The following is a 16,357-nucleotide window of genomic DNA, read 5'->3' as shown; positions in this document are numbered from 1 at the left end:
AAGCTGCCCCTAGTGATTTCTTCCAGCAAGGCTGAACCTCTGAAAAGGTTGTCCCAAACAGCACTACCAACTATGAATCTTATGTATATAAGGCGATGAGGAGACATTTAGATTCAAACCACTATATCCCCTGAACAAAGAGGCTAAGAGTATTCAGTGAGGTGCAGCATAACCAAGGAGAGAACCTTAGTGACAAGGCTTCTTACCTAAATCCTTTCTTTTACTATATTGCATTTATTTATTTGTGTTATATGGGGGGTGGGCATATTAACTATATTAGCTAATATAGCTATATGACAAAGGTCTCATATAGCTAATTTCTAGTGACTGAGGATGACCTTGAACTCCTAATGAGCCTGCCTTTAGGCACCACCATACCTGGCATAAAGCTCTTGTACTTAGTGCTTCATAGTTGCCTTCAAATCAAAAATCATCTTTATACCAAAATAGCATATTTTGAGATGACATATTTCTCTACTGTACTATAAAATCTCAGCAATATCTCAAAAGGAAGCAGCTACAACAGTGTGTATACATGATTTTAAGGACAAGAGTTGGTTATCAGCTGGTTCTCAAGGAGATGGTAGTAAGGACAGTCCAGGAAAAGACAAGTAAAAATTTTGTAAAGCTGGTGGCTTGCTGGAACAAACTTTCTCACCTTTTTACCCCACTTGGAGCTACAATTAAATAGCTTTGTCCATGATCCTATGTCAGAGTATAGAGATCTAAATATTTGTATTAAAACTATCACCTATGGTGTTGCAGAGATAGCTCAGCAGTTAAGAGCACTAGCTGCTCTTTTATAGGTCTTGAGTTCAATTCCCAGTACCCACATGGTGGCTCACAACCTCTATAGTGGGACCTGATGTCCTCTTCTGAGATAAAGGTGTACATATAGAGGAGCTTTCAAATACATAAAGTAAATGAATAAATCTTTAAAAAAAGAAATAAATTATCACTTATGATAGTTTGAGTTGCACACTGTGGTTTGTGCGGTTTAACTATTACACAGGTAATAGCATGGTATGGCAAGTTCATGTTTCTACTTCATTCCTCAGAAGGAAAGTTTATTAGCAAGGCACCCACTTGTAAGGCTTTACAAAAACTCAGATAGAACACACTGAATACCTGGAACTGGGAACTTAGGCTGTTGATATGAAATTGTGGAGATGCTGGTAGCAGACTGGATGAAAATGAGATAAAACAGAATGGAACCAGGTATGGTGATACACATCCCAGCACTTGAGAGCAAGGACAGTCAGGTACAGCCCAGTTCACATAGCAAGTTTCCAGCTGGACTATATAGTGAGACCCTGTCTCAAAAAAGAAAGAAAGGAGGGAAAGGGTAGAAAAAAGGTTTTAATCATTGAGGCTTTTGGGAAGAGAGTAAACCACAAAAGGGAAAATCAACATCCAAGAAAGTTGAGTATTGAAAAGCTAAGAAGTTAGTAGCATCATTGATGATACCAAAAACCAGAAATAGGAATTTGAAGTGATGGATAGGAAAGAGATAGTAAGATATTTTGTTTTATTTTGCATTTTTTCATGTAATTGTAATAAGTTTTAAGCACCATTCCAAATTAAATTGCAAAGAGGAAAATTGTGGATTTATTCTCATATATTTAGCTTTCCATTTAATTCTCTATGCTTCTTTTAAAATACTTTAAATAAACTATAAGTCTACCCCCCTCATTTAACCAGCTATTATTTCATTATGTCAATTTTACAAACTTCTGATTCTCTAGTTATCTCTAACTGTCCTCTTGTTTCTGGAACAGTTTGTAAAAATATAACAGAGGCAAAAAAAAATCATAATACCAGTAATAATAATATAAGCATGCAGTTTTCTTTTTAAAGCAACTTGCATGACTGGCAGAGTTAGTCTGACTTACGGAATTATAAGTGCAGTGCTTTTGCTAGTTGAGATCAGGTAACTTGTCTATATCAGCACTATCGTAGCAGTTTCCAGTCCCTGCCAGTGACTCGGTGTAGGCATGGGTTACAGTGTCCTATGGCTTATGATAAAGGTAAATTTGTACATTCTTTAAGGGAAGGCTTCCAAGTAACATGGCAGAGAGTCTTTTTCCAGCCTCTTTATAAAAGGATTGTTTCAAAGCCACTGTTTTTTAACATAAAGTCAAAGCTCTGGGTACATGATATCACTAGTGAATCAAAAGGAAAATTAAAGGGGAACTGGTTATTGCCCTGGGGGTCCCACACTAACAAAGTATCTGAGATGCTGGACTTGCTGTCTGCCTCCTCTCAGTCTACTACCAAGCAGTGCTTTGGGTCTGACGTTGCAGATCAATAATAGGGCCCTGAGTATGAACCTCAGTTCCTTAAAAGTAAAACACTCATTTTAACTTCATAATACTTCTGAAGCTGAAATATCACTCTCTCTCTCTCTCTTAACTTTATTTATTGTTATTGGGGATGTTTGAGTTGCATGCATGCCAGGGTGCATTTGTGAAGGTAAAAGCACTGCTGCATATAGTTATTTCCCTTCTCTGCATGTATGTAAATTCCAGGGATCAAAATCAGCTATCAAACTTTGGGCAAGTACCTTTACCACTTACATTAATCTTCAGTGTGTCTGTTGCGGGTTAAAGGTTCCTTTCTTGAATATTTTGCAATCATAATGTCTGTGTTCACACTATAAACAAGAATGGTGTGAGCTAGCTAGCCCCTAGGAGTAACAATATGATAACCAAAGGGAAATTAGATATTCTTATCATTGAGGAAAGAAAATCACATTTATTGAGTCATTAATGACATGTTGCATTGCTATTGTTAATAATACTCTATAGTAATGATGTAATATAGTATTGGTAATATACTGATATTAATGATATATAATCAATAATATAATAAATCACATTTATCTGCATAAACGGTTACTTAAATTCTGACAAGTACATTACAGGGTAGCTATAATAAAATCATTTTATAAATGAGTTTGAGTAATTTGCTCTTAATGTAAATTCAAAGGTGTTCCTACTGTACTGACTAAGCTGACTACTTGTTGAAACAGCTTAATATAAATTAAGTTTTCTTGATGGACACCCCTGGTAGATATTAACTCAGAGAAATGGAATTGTGGGTGGATGTAGTTAAATATTCCTTGTTTAAGTTTGTATCTTGGACACAAAATAGCTGTTCCTTTCATATTCCTTGTTTAAGTTTGTATCTTGGACACAAAATAGCTGTTCCTTTCAAAGAAGTTTTTCTTTAATACTGTTGATTCCACTTCAGAAAATATACCAGAAAGCTTGAAAGAGAAAAAGTAAAAAGTTGTTCTCTTCAGACTTGAGAATATCAGATTTTCTCATTGTCAGGTAAATTGGAAGAGGGCTGGAAAGCTGACTCAGTGGCTAAGAGCACTAGCTGCTCTTCCTGAGGACTCGTTTGACTCCCAGCACCCACACAGCAGCTCACAAACATCGCTAAGTCCAATTCCAGGGAATCCAGTGCTCTCTTCTGGCCTCAATAGACACCAAGAACATGATGGTGCAAAGACATACATGCAAACAAAGCACCCATATACATAAAGGATATTTTAAGATGAATTGGAAGATAGTATTGCCAGACCAAAGATACTTTCATAATAATCAGTTTCTAGGAAAGCCCAGTTTCTCCTTGGCATTATTGCCAAATTATAGCCAAACCTAGTATGAAATTTGACCCACTCAGCTACCATTCTCCTTTACTTAAAATATTTATTCAAACTTCTTTAAGCATATAGCTTCTACATGCCACATGCTGTCATAGATCTCAAAATGCTAAACGTATTGACATCTAATTTCTTCCATTAGAATAGGCAACATTACCTAAGAAAATAATTAGTGATGGTTTTTTGGCTTTGTAGCTGCTCAATCCTGAAGATGACCTCTTACCAGGAAAGATTCGAGACAGCAATCGGTCAACACTTCTAGCAACAATTCAGGAACATGGTTATCCCACAATCAACCTGGGAATTGTGGGAGACAAGTAAGTATAGATTTTTTTTGAAAAGTAGTTATCCTGAAATATGAATATTTAGATTATTAGAGTAGATGGAGTTGGTGCTAAAGAGAACAACATGATTTTCATTGGTCACATTCTTCAGAAGCCTTAGAATTGTAAAGGTGCATATGAACTTAAATATTTTCTTAGAATGGGTTTTATTAAAAAGAAAAATATTTTTGCTTTGATGTGCTGTGTTAAATTGAGATATGTTTTTCATGTAGTTGTCTTTATCCAAGTAGAAATAAGGGTGATGATGTCATTGTTTTCACACTTTTATTTCAAGAAAGATTTTGGAAACACAGGTGAGAAGCCTGAGAGAGACCATGAAAACTAGTGTACCTGATTGTTTGACATTTAAGCACAGTCATTTTCCATGGGCTTATACATTGATTTTGTATCCTTGTGTAACCCAAATTTCTTCCAGCTTCACCTATTTAACTGCAAAGGAGATGCAGTAACTCTACCTGCCCATCTTTAAGAACACATTGCCCCTACCTACCAAATCAGTTCAGATCTACAGTACATTATCTAAATGTTTCTGTCAGTTACCAGTGGTGTGTTCCATCATTTAAAAAAAAAAAAGCCTCTATTTTCTGAGCATCCCACTACTAAACAACACTGCTACTTAACCCTTTCACAAGGCACAAATTCCTGATCTCTAAAAGTATCAGTGCTTTAATAGTAATTAAACATTCACCTGGTGAAGATAAAACTAGACTCTCTGAAGTGATAGATACCAGGTACCTGACACCCATATCACTGTCTCCCTATCACTACCTCGTCACTGGAGAAAGCTCATCATGCATTGATCCTTTCTTTAATATGGGTGCTTTAGAAGAGGCTCTGCCCTATCATTTTACAAAGTATATTCTAGTAGGTATACTATCAACCCATCCTAGATGGAAGGTGGGCACAGTCCAAACCTTAGACGTTGACATTGTATGAGCAACTTTTTAAAATTCTTCTTTCCTGAATTGTGTGGTGTGTGTGTATGTGTGTGTGTGTCTATGAACTTATTTCCTTTTAAAAATCCACACTGTTTTTGTTCATCTGGCTTTTTAAAGGCTATAGCTCATTGCCAGTATACAAGTCACCTAGTACCAGAGACCCACTTTCTAGGAAGGGAGTGAGAAGAGCTTCACAGCAAGGGAAAGATACCCAATTCTTTAGATTTGGACTAAGCAGTAATCTGTCCTTTAATATAAATTTCAAGCACCTAAAACTAATATTGACATAAACATATAACGAACACAAAAAAACAACTTCTGAGAAAAGAAATGATAGATTTAAGAGTTTTATCTGCCCAAAGATAAAGTGAGCAGACGTCAAACTCCAGGTGACAAACTCAGCAGATTCAATCTTACTTCTCACTTAAGAGTGGTGCTGCCCTTGCTATAAAGTGCATTAATGAACTCTTTAAGATGTGTAAAGGTTAAAGGAGCCTTTTAATTAATATTGTTAAATGTCTTAGCCATAAATTGCACTCCCCTGGCCCATAATTCTGTCCATTGTCATTTGTATTGTTGCACTTTTTGGTGTTGGTATGGTTTGATGATATTTTTAATGGGATATGTGTATGCATGTATGTTTGCGCATGTGCACGCATGTGCTATGTAGCACAGGCAAACTTCCCATTTCCAATACCACGTCAGCTTCTTAAGTGTCCGGGGCATAGCAGCCAGCTTTGGGTTTTTTGACTTTGGTTTTGGTTCTCTTTTTTAAGGTAGTTAGGTACTTGTTATATTACTGACATTATCTTACTTATAAAGACCAGAACACCTTTAAAAGGCTCTTTTTAAAATAAAACTTTTTTAAAAGCTGGTTTGTGGAAAAGGAATGAATTGTCCTTTGTTAGGAGACTTAGAAGCTCCTGGCTGATGAGATCCTGAAGTGGGAGAGCAATTAGGAAAAATAACTTCAAGACCATGGTAGGGCCCTCCAGGGACAGAGACCTTTCGTTTATTCAGATCCCAAGAACAAAGAGAATTTCAGGGTGGGAGGGTAAAGTTCCATATCATTGTAACCTAGTCTATGTGCCAGAAGTCACAGGCACTAAAAGTAAAGTTATAATTTGAGTTTGTTTCCAGCTGCAAGGAGGGAGCCTACCAGAATACTGCAGAATACCTCTTGCTTTCTCAACTCTGACTCAGAGAGCGATGGAAGCAGGGGAGACTGAGGGGGTGGGGGGAGACAGGAGAGCATCTGTGACCTAACACTGATGTTTAATTGTATAAAGTCCTTACTAAATTTGTGATAGGCATTTCCTGGTAACAGTAATGTTGATATTTAACCTCAAAGCATATACTGAAAACAGCAAAATGAACAACAAACTATAAAACCCATATAGGCAATTAAGAGAAATGTGTTACTTTGTAGTGTATATCCTTCTATTTGGTAGCAATACCTTATATAAAACCGAGAAAAGGGTTGTTTAAGTGACTGTTGCTAATACAGACTTTTTCACTCTTAGAGTGCTGTATTAAAGAAGCCCAGAATGAATGGTTTAGAACTCAGAAGTGGAATGTGGGAGGAAAGAATTTAATGCTATTCTAATGGAAATCTGCACTGGGAATTTAGCAAGGGAAACAAGGTACATAACTGTACAGCTATTGATATTCTATGTAGGTTGCCTCTTCATTCTTTTTGCTGTGTATTCCCTTTTCTAATGAAAGCAAATATTGTTATACAAAAACCTCTGAGAGAATCTCAGCGTGGAAACAAGTTGGCATGGGAGGAACCCCAGATGAGAAACAGCTCAGGAATGCTTTTGAGCACAGCACTATGCTAAGCTATGAGAGACAAGGGTATAAAGTAGTCCTCCTATCCTTGCCATTTATAAGGCTTGAGTGTGGTTTTTAGGTTCTCTATGATTATACTTTTCAGCCTTGTTCTTTTTTTTGCTTGTTTGTTTTGTTAATTGGTTTGGTTTGGTTTTTTGTTTCTTTGTTTGTTTTTATTTTTCGAGACAGGGTTTCTCTGTAGCTTTGGAACCTGTCCTGGAACTAGCTCTTTCAGACCAGGTTGGCCTCAAACTCACAGAGATCCTCCTGCTTCTTTCTCTCAAGTGCTGGGATTAAAGGCGTGCACCACCACCACCTGGCTCATCTCTTGTCCTTGTTATTTACCTTGATTTTTACAATGAATATAAACTGGAAGAGTAAGTTATAACTTTTTAAATTAAGCTTAAGTTCACCATGTTTATTTATTTATATCTGTATGGGTGTTTAGCCTGCATGTATGTCTGTACAGCATGTATGCCTAGCACTGTAGAGGCCAAAGAGGGCATCACATCCCTACTTGTGAGCTGCCATGTGAGTGCTAGGAACCAAACCTGAATCCTCTGGAAAAGCAGCCAGTGCTCTTAACTGTGGACCCATTTCTTCAGCCTATAAAGTTTGTTTTATGTATCTGTGTGTACCTTTTGTTTAAAAAAATTATGGTAAGTTAATAAGTGATAATAATAAGAAGAAGACTTCAAATACCTGAGAGTTAACTTTATTTTTTGAATGTTCATTTAGAAATAATAAGTTTATATTAAAATACATTTCCTCTATTCTTCTCACACTGTATAGAGTACCATGCATTGGCATTTCTGGGGTTTTTGTTTTGCTTTCTTCTTTTAAAAGTCTAATTTTGAAACCCAGAGATGTTAAGGAATTTATCTGACATTATAAAGCTAGTTAGTGCAGAAGCAGAAATAAAACCTAAATTTCTTGAGATTAATAATGATTTTGCTATGATTTTGAAGACATGTAATAAAAATATGTCAAAAGAGCTGTAGCAACTCTAAGCTTAGGTAGTCAGAACAAGTTTTATAAAGAATTTGAAGGATTAATAGAATCTAGATAGGAAAAGATGATAGGTTAATCCAAATAGGAAACATAAAATTTGCAATAATAGGCCAGACTAATTAGATCAAAAGGTTGGGTTAGAAGAGTACATATAAATTTGGTAAATATTGGAGGTTGGGTTTTAAAAGGTTTTTCAGACAAGGTAGAGTTGCCCATAACAACTGAATTTGAAGCTTTTACTAACAGACGAAGTTATATAATAAGTCATTATTTTATAAAACAGTTGACTGCATGGACTAATGACTGAGGGAGACTTTGGTCAGTCACCAGGAATCAGCTGAAGTGGGCTAAGACCTCATCTTTGTAGCTGTATAAAGTGAGACCATGACTGCTCCAAGGTGTGGCTGAGGGAAATTTTTTTTATTGTGGCGATGAGGGAGAGAACAGCCAGAAGCTTCTGGAAGAGTCCAGAGCAGGGATAGAAAGTAGTAGCCTGAACATGTCCAGCAGACTGGTCTTAGTTATAAGAGGAGGGAGTAGGGGAGAATGAGAGAGGAAGAGAAAGAAGCAACCAAGAGAGGGGCAAAAGAGGGAGAGAGAGAGGAAGGCTAAAGAGAGAGCATAGCTGAAATACCAGTTATAGGAATGAGAAGCTGGAGGGTGAGGCTTCTGAGCCAGAGCAGTTTAGGGTAAGGAAGGAGATAAGGAAAGCTAGGTACTTGTGATATACTGAGGGAGCCTGGAGGCCAGCATGTGCTTTGGTAAGCCAGTGGGTGCCCAGAGAGCCATTTGTCCCTTCTGACAGTGAGAAGGAAATGGTAGAGAGGAATGAGCACCAGAATTGGGGGGTGTGGAGTTTCCTTTGTACCCATCACTAACTGAGTTCTAGATGACCCTAAGCTGCTGGTTCATGGGTCACAAAAAGTAGCAATAATGTGTTAAATTCAGTGAGTGTGCTGTGAGCTTTAAATAAATTGTTAATGAAAATACAGAAGTGAGAGAGAGAGAGATCTTAGCACTGAGGAATTATAGCCTAATAATAAAAATACTTCCAAACTTTCCAGCTCTGAAACTCAGATTTCAAAAGTAGAAGTTAGGAGAAATGGTAGAGATTGTTCATAGCACAGAATAGTACCATCGCTACCAGTGTTGACTCCTCTTTATTTGGACAACACCTTATTGAAATAGTATGTTTAAAAAAAACACACAGCTGTTAGGTCTTTTTATCGCAGTATTATATCCTGCAATTTCCCTCACCTTATTCTCCATTTGTAATCTCTGCTTTCTTGGCTTTTGAAGCTCTTCCTCCTATGTTCACTCTCCTAATACATGTTCTCCTATGGCTCTCCCTTGGCTTTTTAGCCTCATTCCAAACATCATTGACTCCCAGATCCTGACTTCTCTTCCAGAATATGAAACTAGTCAAGCTGAGACAAAACAGATGGCCTAGTTTCGTTTGTTTCCATGACTGGTTTGGTAACCAATCAGCCTGCTTATCCTACTAGGAAACATGTGTCCCATCCATGCCTGTAATACAGAATTGTGGCCAACATAGTTAAAATATTGGTCATTTAGGTATATGTGATTTTCAACTTTTGTATTTTCTATCTGTTTTCCTCATAAAATTGCTATCATGTATAGCCTAAACACAGTAGGTAAAGGATTTGTTATATTGAATCAATGTGTGAACTTTCCCAACAAATAGTAGTAAACTTCATGGATAATGGGACAGAGTATGTGCTGGTAGTCACTATGTCCACAGTAATTGGTGAGGGTACATCTCTTGGATTAGACAGTCCATCCATCTTTTCCTATACTGTCTTCACTTTCCATGCAACCTACAAACTTCTGTCTATAACTATTCAGACGAATTTTACAAAGTACCTTCAAGTTTGGGAAGCTGCTCTCTGAGGCCTAAATAGACAATCTTATACATTTACCTCTGAATATAATAAGCAGTAAATATGATTCAAATGCACAGATTCTACTGCAGAAAAAGAAATTAAAGTTCAGGGCTGGAGAACTGGTTCAATGGTTGAGAGTACTTACAAAGTGCCCAGGTTTGGTTCCTAGTGAAAGGGTAAAAAAGAAAGCAAAGTGCGTATCTTTTGGGCCCTGCCAAGGTTTGTCACTAAGCAAACATGCCAGGTGCAACAGAATTAGTGCAAGAGGTTTATTGGGAGAGGGTGTTCGGTTCACCTTCAGTGGGTTCATACGTTTCAGGGTAGGGGTATGTGGATTAGAAATGTTAGACAGAAAGAAACAGGTACAAAAGAAAAGACAAAGATACAGAATGGAGTCTGGGAGGCAACCCTGTGAATACTAAATCTGCCCACATTTATTTCTCATAGGCTTTATATACCCCAATCCAAAAGAGGAGGGGGAAGACAAAACACTTATTTACCATGATACAAAGAACAAAGTAATCACATTCTCAATACCCAAAACATCAAGTAACCACACCCTAGGTCAAAACATCTCATTAGTAGCCATACCCTGGGCCAACCTCCTGTTATAACCTTGAAGGAGCAAGAATAGGCCTGAACTCTCTGACCTTTGGTCAAGGTGGAGCAAATCCACATCTGTGGCCTTCCACAAAAGGGGGAGAATAAAAGAGTGAAAGGCTGAGTCAGAGTGGGGACATGAAAGAGAAAAATAGACAGGGACCAGGGAAAAAGTAAGAGGCAGGAAAGGCAAGAGAGACAAGAGAGCAAGCTGTGCCTGGTAGGCTGCTTTAAGGGGTGCACTGTTGTACGCCATTTTGTAGTATGGAGGGGGAGTGGACTCCCTTTTGTTCTGTCCCGCCCGGCTAGTTTAGCTCTCGAAATAATCACACAGAAATTATATTAATTAAATTACTGCCTGGCCCATTATATCTAGCCCCTTCTTGGCTAACTCTCACATCCTGATCTAACCCATTTCCACCAATCTGTGTATCACCTTGAGGTCGTGGCTTACTGGGAAAGATTCTAACCAGCGTCAGTCTCTGGCAGGAGAACCATGGCATCTGCCTGACTCTGCTCTTCTTCCCAGCATTCAGTTCTGTCTACTCAGCATTCAGTTCTGTCTACTCTGCCTACCTAAGTGCTGCCCAATCAAAAGGGCAAGGCAGTTTCTTTAATAACCAATGTAAGCAACACAAATACAGAAGGACCTCCTATACCAGTGCACATGTTATATTGCTGATGGTGGAAAGGCCCCTGGCAACAGCTGATGTGATAATTGCTTCTGTGGCAGAGGCAGGCTGCTGCTAGAATGGAATTAACACCTAGCATCCATATGGAGGTTCACAGCAGGCTCCAATCCCAGGGGATCCAAAGCTCTCATTTGACATTCTTGGACCCCAGGAGCATGCACAGTGAGCATACATGCATACAGGCAAAACACTCATGCACCTAAAATAAACAAATCCCTTTTAATTTAAAATAAAAATCAGGCCAGGTGTTGGTGGTACACGCCTTTAATTCCAGCACTCAGGAGGCAGAGAACTCTGTGAGTTCAAGGCCAGCCTGGTCTACAGAACAAGTTCCAGGACAGGCTCCAAAAGCTACAGAGAAACCCTGTCTCAATAAATAAGAAAGGGGGGATTAATTGAGTTCATATCATTCCTAAAGCTGATTTTAACTATTATACTGTTTGTGCCTCAGTTTAAGACACAGCCCAGTAACACAGCTTCCTAACTACTGACTTGGACCTTACGAGACTTGAATTTTTCCCTATAACTAAGTAAAATGGTCCCCCGTTCTGGAAAAAGAATGCTTCATAGAAACCTGCGACACTCAAATCCTGCTTGCTTGCTTAGCTCTGTTGTAGGCTGCTGTTTGGATTTCAACCTTGCAGCTGCTAATTTATAAAGCTCCCATTTCACATTAAAGCACAATGTGGAAGATTAACAAGTACTAAGATAGCAAATTGGATTCTTATAAAACTGACACATTTCACAGAAATGATCAAGATAGACTTCATAGTACAGTGATTACATGGGCAAAGCCCAGTGTCTTACAGCTTCCAATTTGTGAACCCAACAGTTCTAACTTCTTAGTGTTTCCCTAATGTCCTTAAAATGGGACTTGTCTAATCAGCAAAGGGAGTTTAGATCTCAGTTTAATTGGTTCTTCTTTATAAACTGCCTACTCAAAATGTAATTTAAATTTTGAATCAACATATTTTTGTCATTTATTGGAAATTTTCATTTTTCTCTTCACTAGCAAAGAATATTCTTCACATTTTATCCAACATGCTTTTAATTAAAAGACAGTCTTCTCACTCTCCATGGGAGACTTCTGTAGTGGCTATTGTTATTGCCTTTCTGAATCCTTAAGCCTTGTTATAGTTGATGTTCTGTTTCAAGGAACAATGTCTAGGTAGGACTATAGCTAGAATTTTTGACCATTCTAAGATATTACTGACGGGAAGGTTTTTATTGTAGATATGAGTGAGAATACAGAGGCATCTGAAAGAGGCCAGATCAGGAAGAGACAGTAGTAGACTAAACAGGATTAAGCTATGAGAGGAGAGGGGGTTGGAGAAGAAGAGAAGACAGAGAGAGCAAAGAGTATGTGGCCTAATAGGCTTATATGGGAATGAGAAGCTGGGGAAGGAAAGCCCATGAACTGGAGATGTTAACAGTTGAGGTGGGGTAAGAAGAGCCAGGATGCCAGCATGGACTCTGTAACAGGTATTTGAGAAGCTGAGAGAGCCTGCAGGCCAGCATGCATTTTGGTATGCCAATAGGCACCACGGTTAGCCATTTTCTGGTGCTTTTGGACCTGACACTTCCCGAATCTCACAAACTTCCCTAATGACCTTCAACCCAGTTCTGATTATTATGTCTCACTCGTGTATTTCATTTCTTAATATATTTTCATTTTAATTACTATATTTTAATTCAGTCAATAATATTATTACTACTTATTTACTGTCTCAATTTTTTGACAGAGTCTTACTATGTAGTTGTGGCTGGGCTGGCTATTGGGTTATTAGCAAATTAGGTTCTTATAAAACTGGAACATTTTGCAGACATTATCAGGATAGACTAGGCTGTGTGTGTAGACCAGGCTAGCCTCAAACTCAGAGATTCACCTACCTATCTTTAAAGTGCTGAGATTAAAGGCATGCACCTTTAACCAATTGTACTCTTCCTGGAGAAGACCACCTCTTCCACTCCCATCTTTATTCAGTTGCCTGTAGTTCTTTGTTTAAAACTGAGGCCTTGTGAACTTCACTTTGGCATGTTCCTTGGTGTCATCCTTGTTCATCTCACATTTGGGCAGTCACACTGGTAAGACTTGATGGGTGTGGCTTCTGATAGTAGGAGAGACAATCTCAGAGCAAAATCCCTGATGTTCTGGCTCTTGGAATCTTTCTGCCACCTCTTCTAGAATGTTCCCTGAGCCATAGATGTAGGAGTGTTGTGTATATGTATGCTTTGGTACTGAACTCTACAACTCTGCATTTTGATTGCAGCTGCAAAGAAAAGTTTCCTTAATGAGGGGTGAAGATTATACTTATCTATGGGTATAAGAACAAATATTTATAAATTGTTGTTGGAGATTATAATGGCTTGGTAACAAGCGATTGTAGATTATTCTCCAATAACCGTGAATTCACTAGCACTGAGTAATAAGCTAAGTTTCTATTATCACTCATGATTTCCCAATTAGAGAGAGCTGTTGGTTACAGTCAAGGTATGTGTGTCACTATTGCCCTCTTTGGGTTATCAAGCCATGCTGATCATTGATGTGGTTCATAGGTGCCATAGCTAGGTAGGTCTGTTGGTTATGTCCCTCCTTTAGAACATTACATGGTTGCTTAGGTACCTTGAAAGTCCTGGGAGTGGGCATTCAGTTCAGTTCCTGCTCGGTTATCTCTGGATCCTGTTTCTGAAGTTCATGGTATCTTAAACAATAGGGACTATACCTTCTACCTCTGGAGGCAACCACAGGCAACATCAATAGGCTGTATATTTTGGGAGTTTTTTGGATAGCCTTGACCAACAACTCAAAAGAGGACTTCTCATGCCTGAAATTAGTGTTTTATTAGGTGGTCTTTGGATCTTGGAGGAAGCACCATCAACCCAGAGAAAAAAGCTCACTAAAGCTATATATGAATATTTTCATTAAAGCTATATATGTATATTTATATACAGAATTATGTATATTATAGTGGGGGTGATGTTGGGTTTTGGGTTTTTCTTTTGTTTGTTTTTGGTTTTTTAAGAAAGGGTTTCTCTATGAAGTCCTGGCTGTCCTGGAACTCACTCTGCAAGCCATGCTGGCTCCAAACACACAGAGATCCACCTTCCTCTGCCTCCCAAATGCTGAGATTAAAGGCATACCCCACCACCATCTGGCATGGCTTGTGTTGTTGTTTTGTTTTGTTTCCTAAGGTAGTTAATAGTATGCTTCCTTGTGACTTTTTTCAAATGTCCTTGTTATTATTTTATTTCTTCCCTTCCCCCTTTTCCCATTTTCCCTAGCAGAGCTGTTGTATACTGTGAGTCACCTTTACCCTCCTCCCACCTTCTTCTCTTTTTATCTCCCTTCCCCTTCCTCAGGGGCACCCCCTTTTCCATTCTAAGCATTTTGAAATTTGTAAATCCTGAACTTGGATAACGGTTCTGTCTTGGTCTTGAATTTTGCAGCAGACTTTATAGTAAAGACAAAATAATTTTCTGCTACTTAGGGCTATAATCATTTATAACAAAGACAACTTTGAGCAAATTTGAAGCAAAGGCATGTTAATGAAGCATGCATCCTCTGAAATCAGATTTTTTGGTTAGCAGAACAAAACCTTGGCATATTCTCTAGACAGTATATTCTTCCTTCACAAAAACTTACTAATCCATATAGTCTTCCTAAAGTCATATTAATTTACTGGTAGGTGTATTTTGAGATACAGTTCTCTTACACCTTTTTTAACCTATCCTTTTAAATCAATCTCTCCATAATAGCTTTGGAATTAAACAATTATATTGATATTATAGCAAATAATGTAGTCTGAGAAAGAAAGAAAAAAATACTGCATAATATTTTATGACCATAGATAGCATGCTTTTTTAGATGGAACTAAGGAAAGGAAAGCCTGATTTTTGTGATTCTTTAATAAAAGATTTAGAAGATAAATAATAAAAGAAAGTGGTACTGATGTTGGTCACCATCTCCAAAGTTGAAGATGAATGTCATAACTCTACGTAAAAGAAAAGATCCCCCCACTACCATTTAAGTCAAATATGTGAATGATCCTGATGTTCAGAAAGTGAGAGGAGTCTGGGGAGATAATGGCTTAAGGGGTAAAAACAAGCATGAAAACTTGAGGTCTTAGCTCCAGAAACCAGTTACAGGTTGAACAGGTATGGTGACACTTGTGATCCCATCAGACTATCTGCAAGGCAGAATAGTCAGTCTATTGCCTATAGAATAGGCAGTCTGAGTTTAATTGAGAGACCTTCTCCATATAAAGAGTGAGAGTGATGGAGACACTCTATGTCAATTTAAGGTCTCCATACTCAGCATGCACTCATGCTCATGCATATTTCCACACACTTGCAAACATGCATGCCTACATAGGCATTCCAACACATATTATATGAGAAAATAGTCAATAGCTGTTGTTTATACAATTTTCAATATTTTCATAGACTCAGAATCTCTCTCTCTCTCCCTCTCTGGTTTGTTTTGGGGTTGTTGTGTGTGTGTGTGTGTGTGTGTGTGTGTGTGTGTGTGTGTGTGTGTGTGTGTGTGTGTGTGTTTTGATACAGGCTTTCTTTGTGTAGCCTTCGCTGTCCTGGAACTCACTCTATAGATCAGGCTAGCCTCAAACTCAGAGATTACCTGTCTCTGCCTCCCAAGTGCTAGGATTAAAGGTGTGTGCCAACCATGCTCAGCTGACTCAGAATATCTTAGAACTAAAAGGAACCCCTAATGTTGCCCAGTCCAGTAACTTTCACTCGGTGGAGAATGTTAAGGAAAAGTTAAAGAAAACATCTTCCAGCTAGTCATCATGTTTTAAACAGGTTTTGATTATTTTAGTAAAAATAATCTTTCTGATGAGGCAGTACATTTTCTTTTTAGATGTTATTATTACAGTGTGCATGTATTTCCATGACACTGAGCTGAATCTGTTTCTTCTAAAATAAGCTGCTTCCATCTTCTATATAATGGCCTTCCACATATTCGAATGCACAGTCCTAGCTCACATTACTTATTTCCCTCTCAAAGAGTCATCTATCATCATAAAAATATTAAATGGTATGTTCTCTTTCATTCTCAGACACTATTATTTGCTCTAATATCATTATAATTGTTTATTCCCAGAGACTGATTTAAAGCCAAGATTAATCTGGCACATTTACTGAATGCCTACCATGCACACAGATTTGGAGGGCAGCCACTGAGCCTGGATGAAACAAGAACTTGTGACAGGCAGTTAGTTATATATGCTGTCATCCTTCTCCATGCAGCTCTCACGGCAGCTTGTGACCTCTAATGCTCCTTTCTTGTTTTAACTTTGATGTTAGCATTGCCCTGCCTGCAGTTTTGCTTATTTACGTTTGCCTTGTG

The 16,357-nt window shown here is 38.2% G+C and overlaps 1 protein-coding gene across 15 annotated transcripts in view; it reads left to right on the top strand.

Moving 5' to 3' along the window:
• The window catches only part of Gphn (gephyrin), a 334,228-nt gene that overhangs the window by 287,748 nt on the left and 30,123 nt on the right, over window positions 1-16,357 (top strand). For all 15 annotated transcript variants that reach the window (XM_057782362.1, XM_057782360.1, XM_057782359.1 and 12 more), the window contains one exon: window positions 3,866-3,987. In XM_057782362.1, coding sequence (XP_057638345.1) covers window positions 3,866-3,987 — 122 coding nt within the window. The remainder of the gene's footprint in view (window positions 1-3,865; window positions 3,988-16,357) is intronic.

This window comes from Chionomys nivalis, chromosome 10, assembly GCF_950005125.1.
Source record: "Chionomys nivalis chromosome 10, mChiNiv1.1, whole genome shotgun sequence".
Taxonomy (NCBI): domain Eukaryota; kingdom Metazoa; phylum Chordata; class Mammalia; order Rodentia; family Cricetidae; genus Chionomys; species Chionomys nivalis.
The sequence above is the reverse complement of the archived record's forward strand: the minus strand, read 5'-3'. Positions and strand labels throughout refer to the sequence as shown.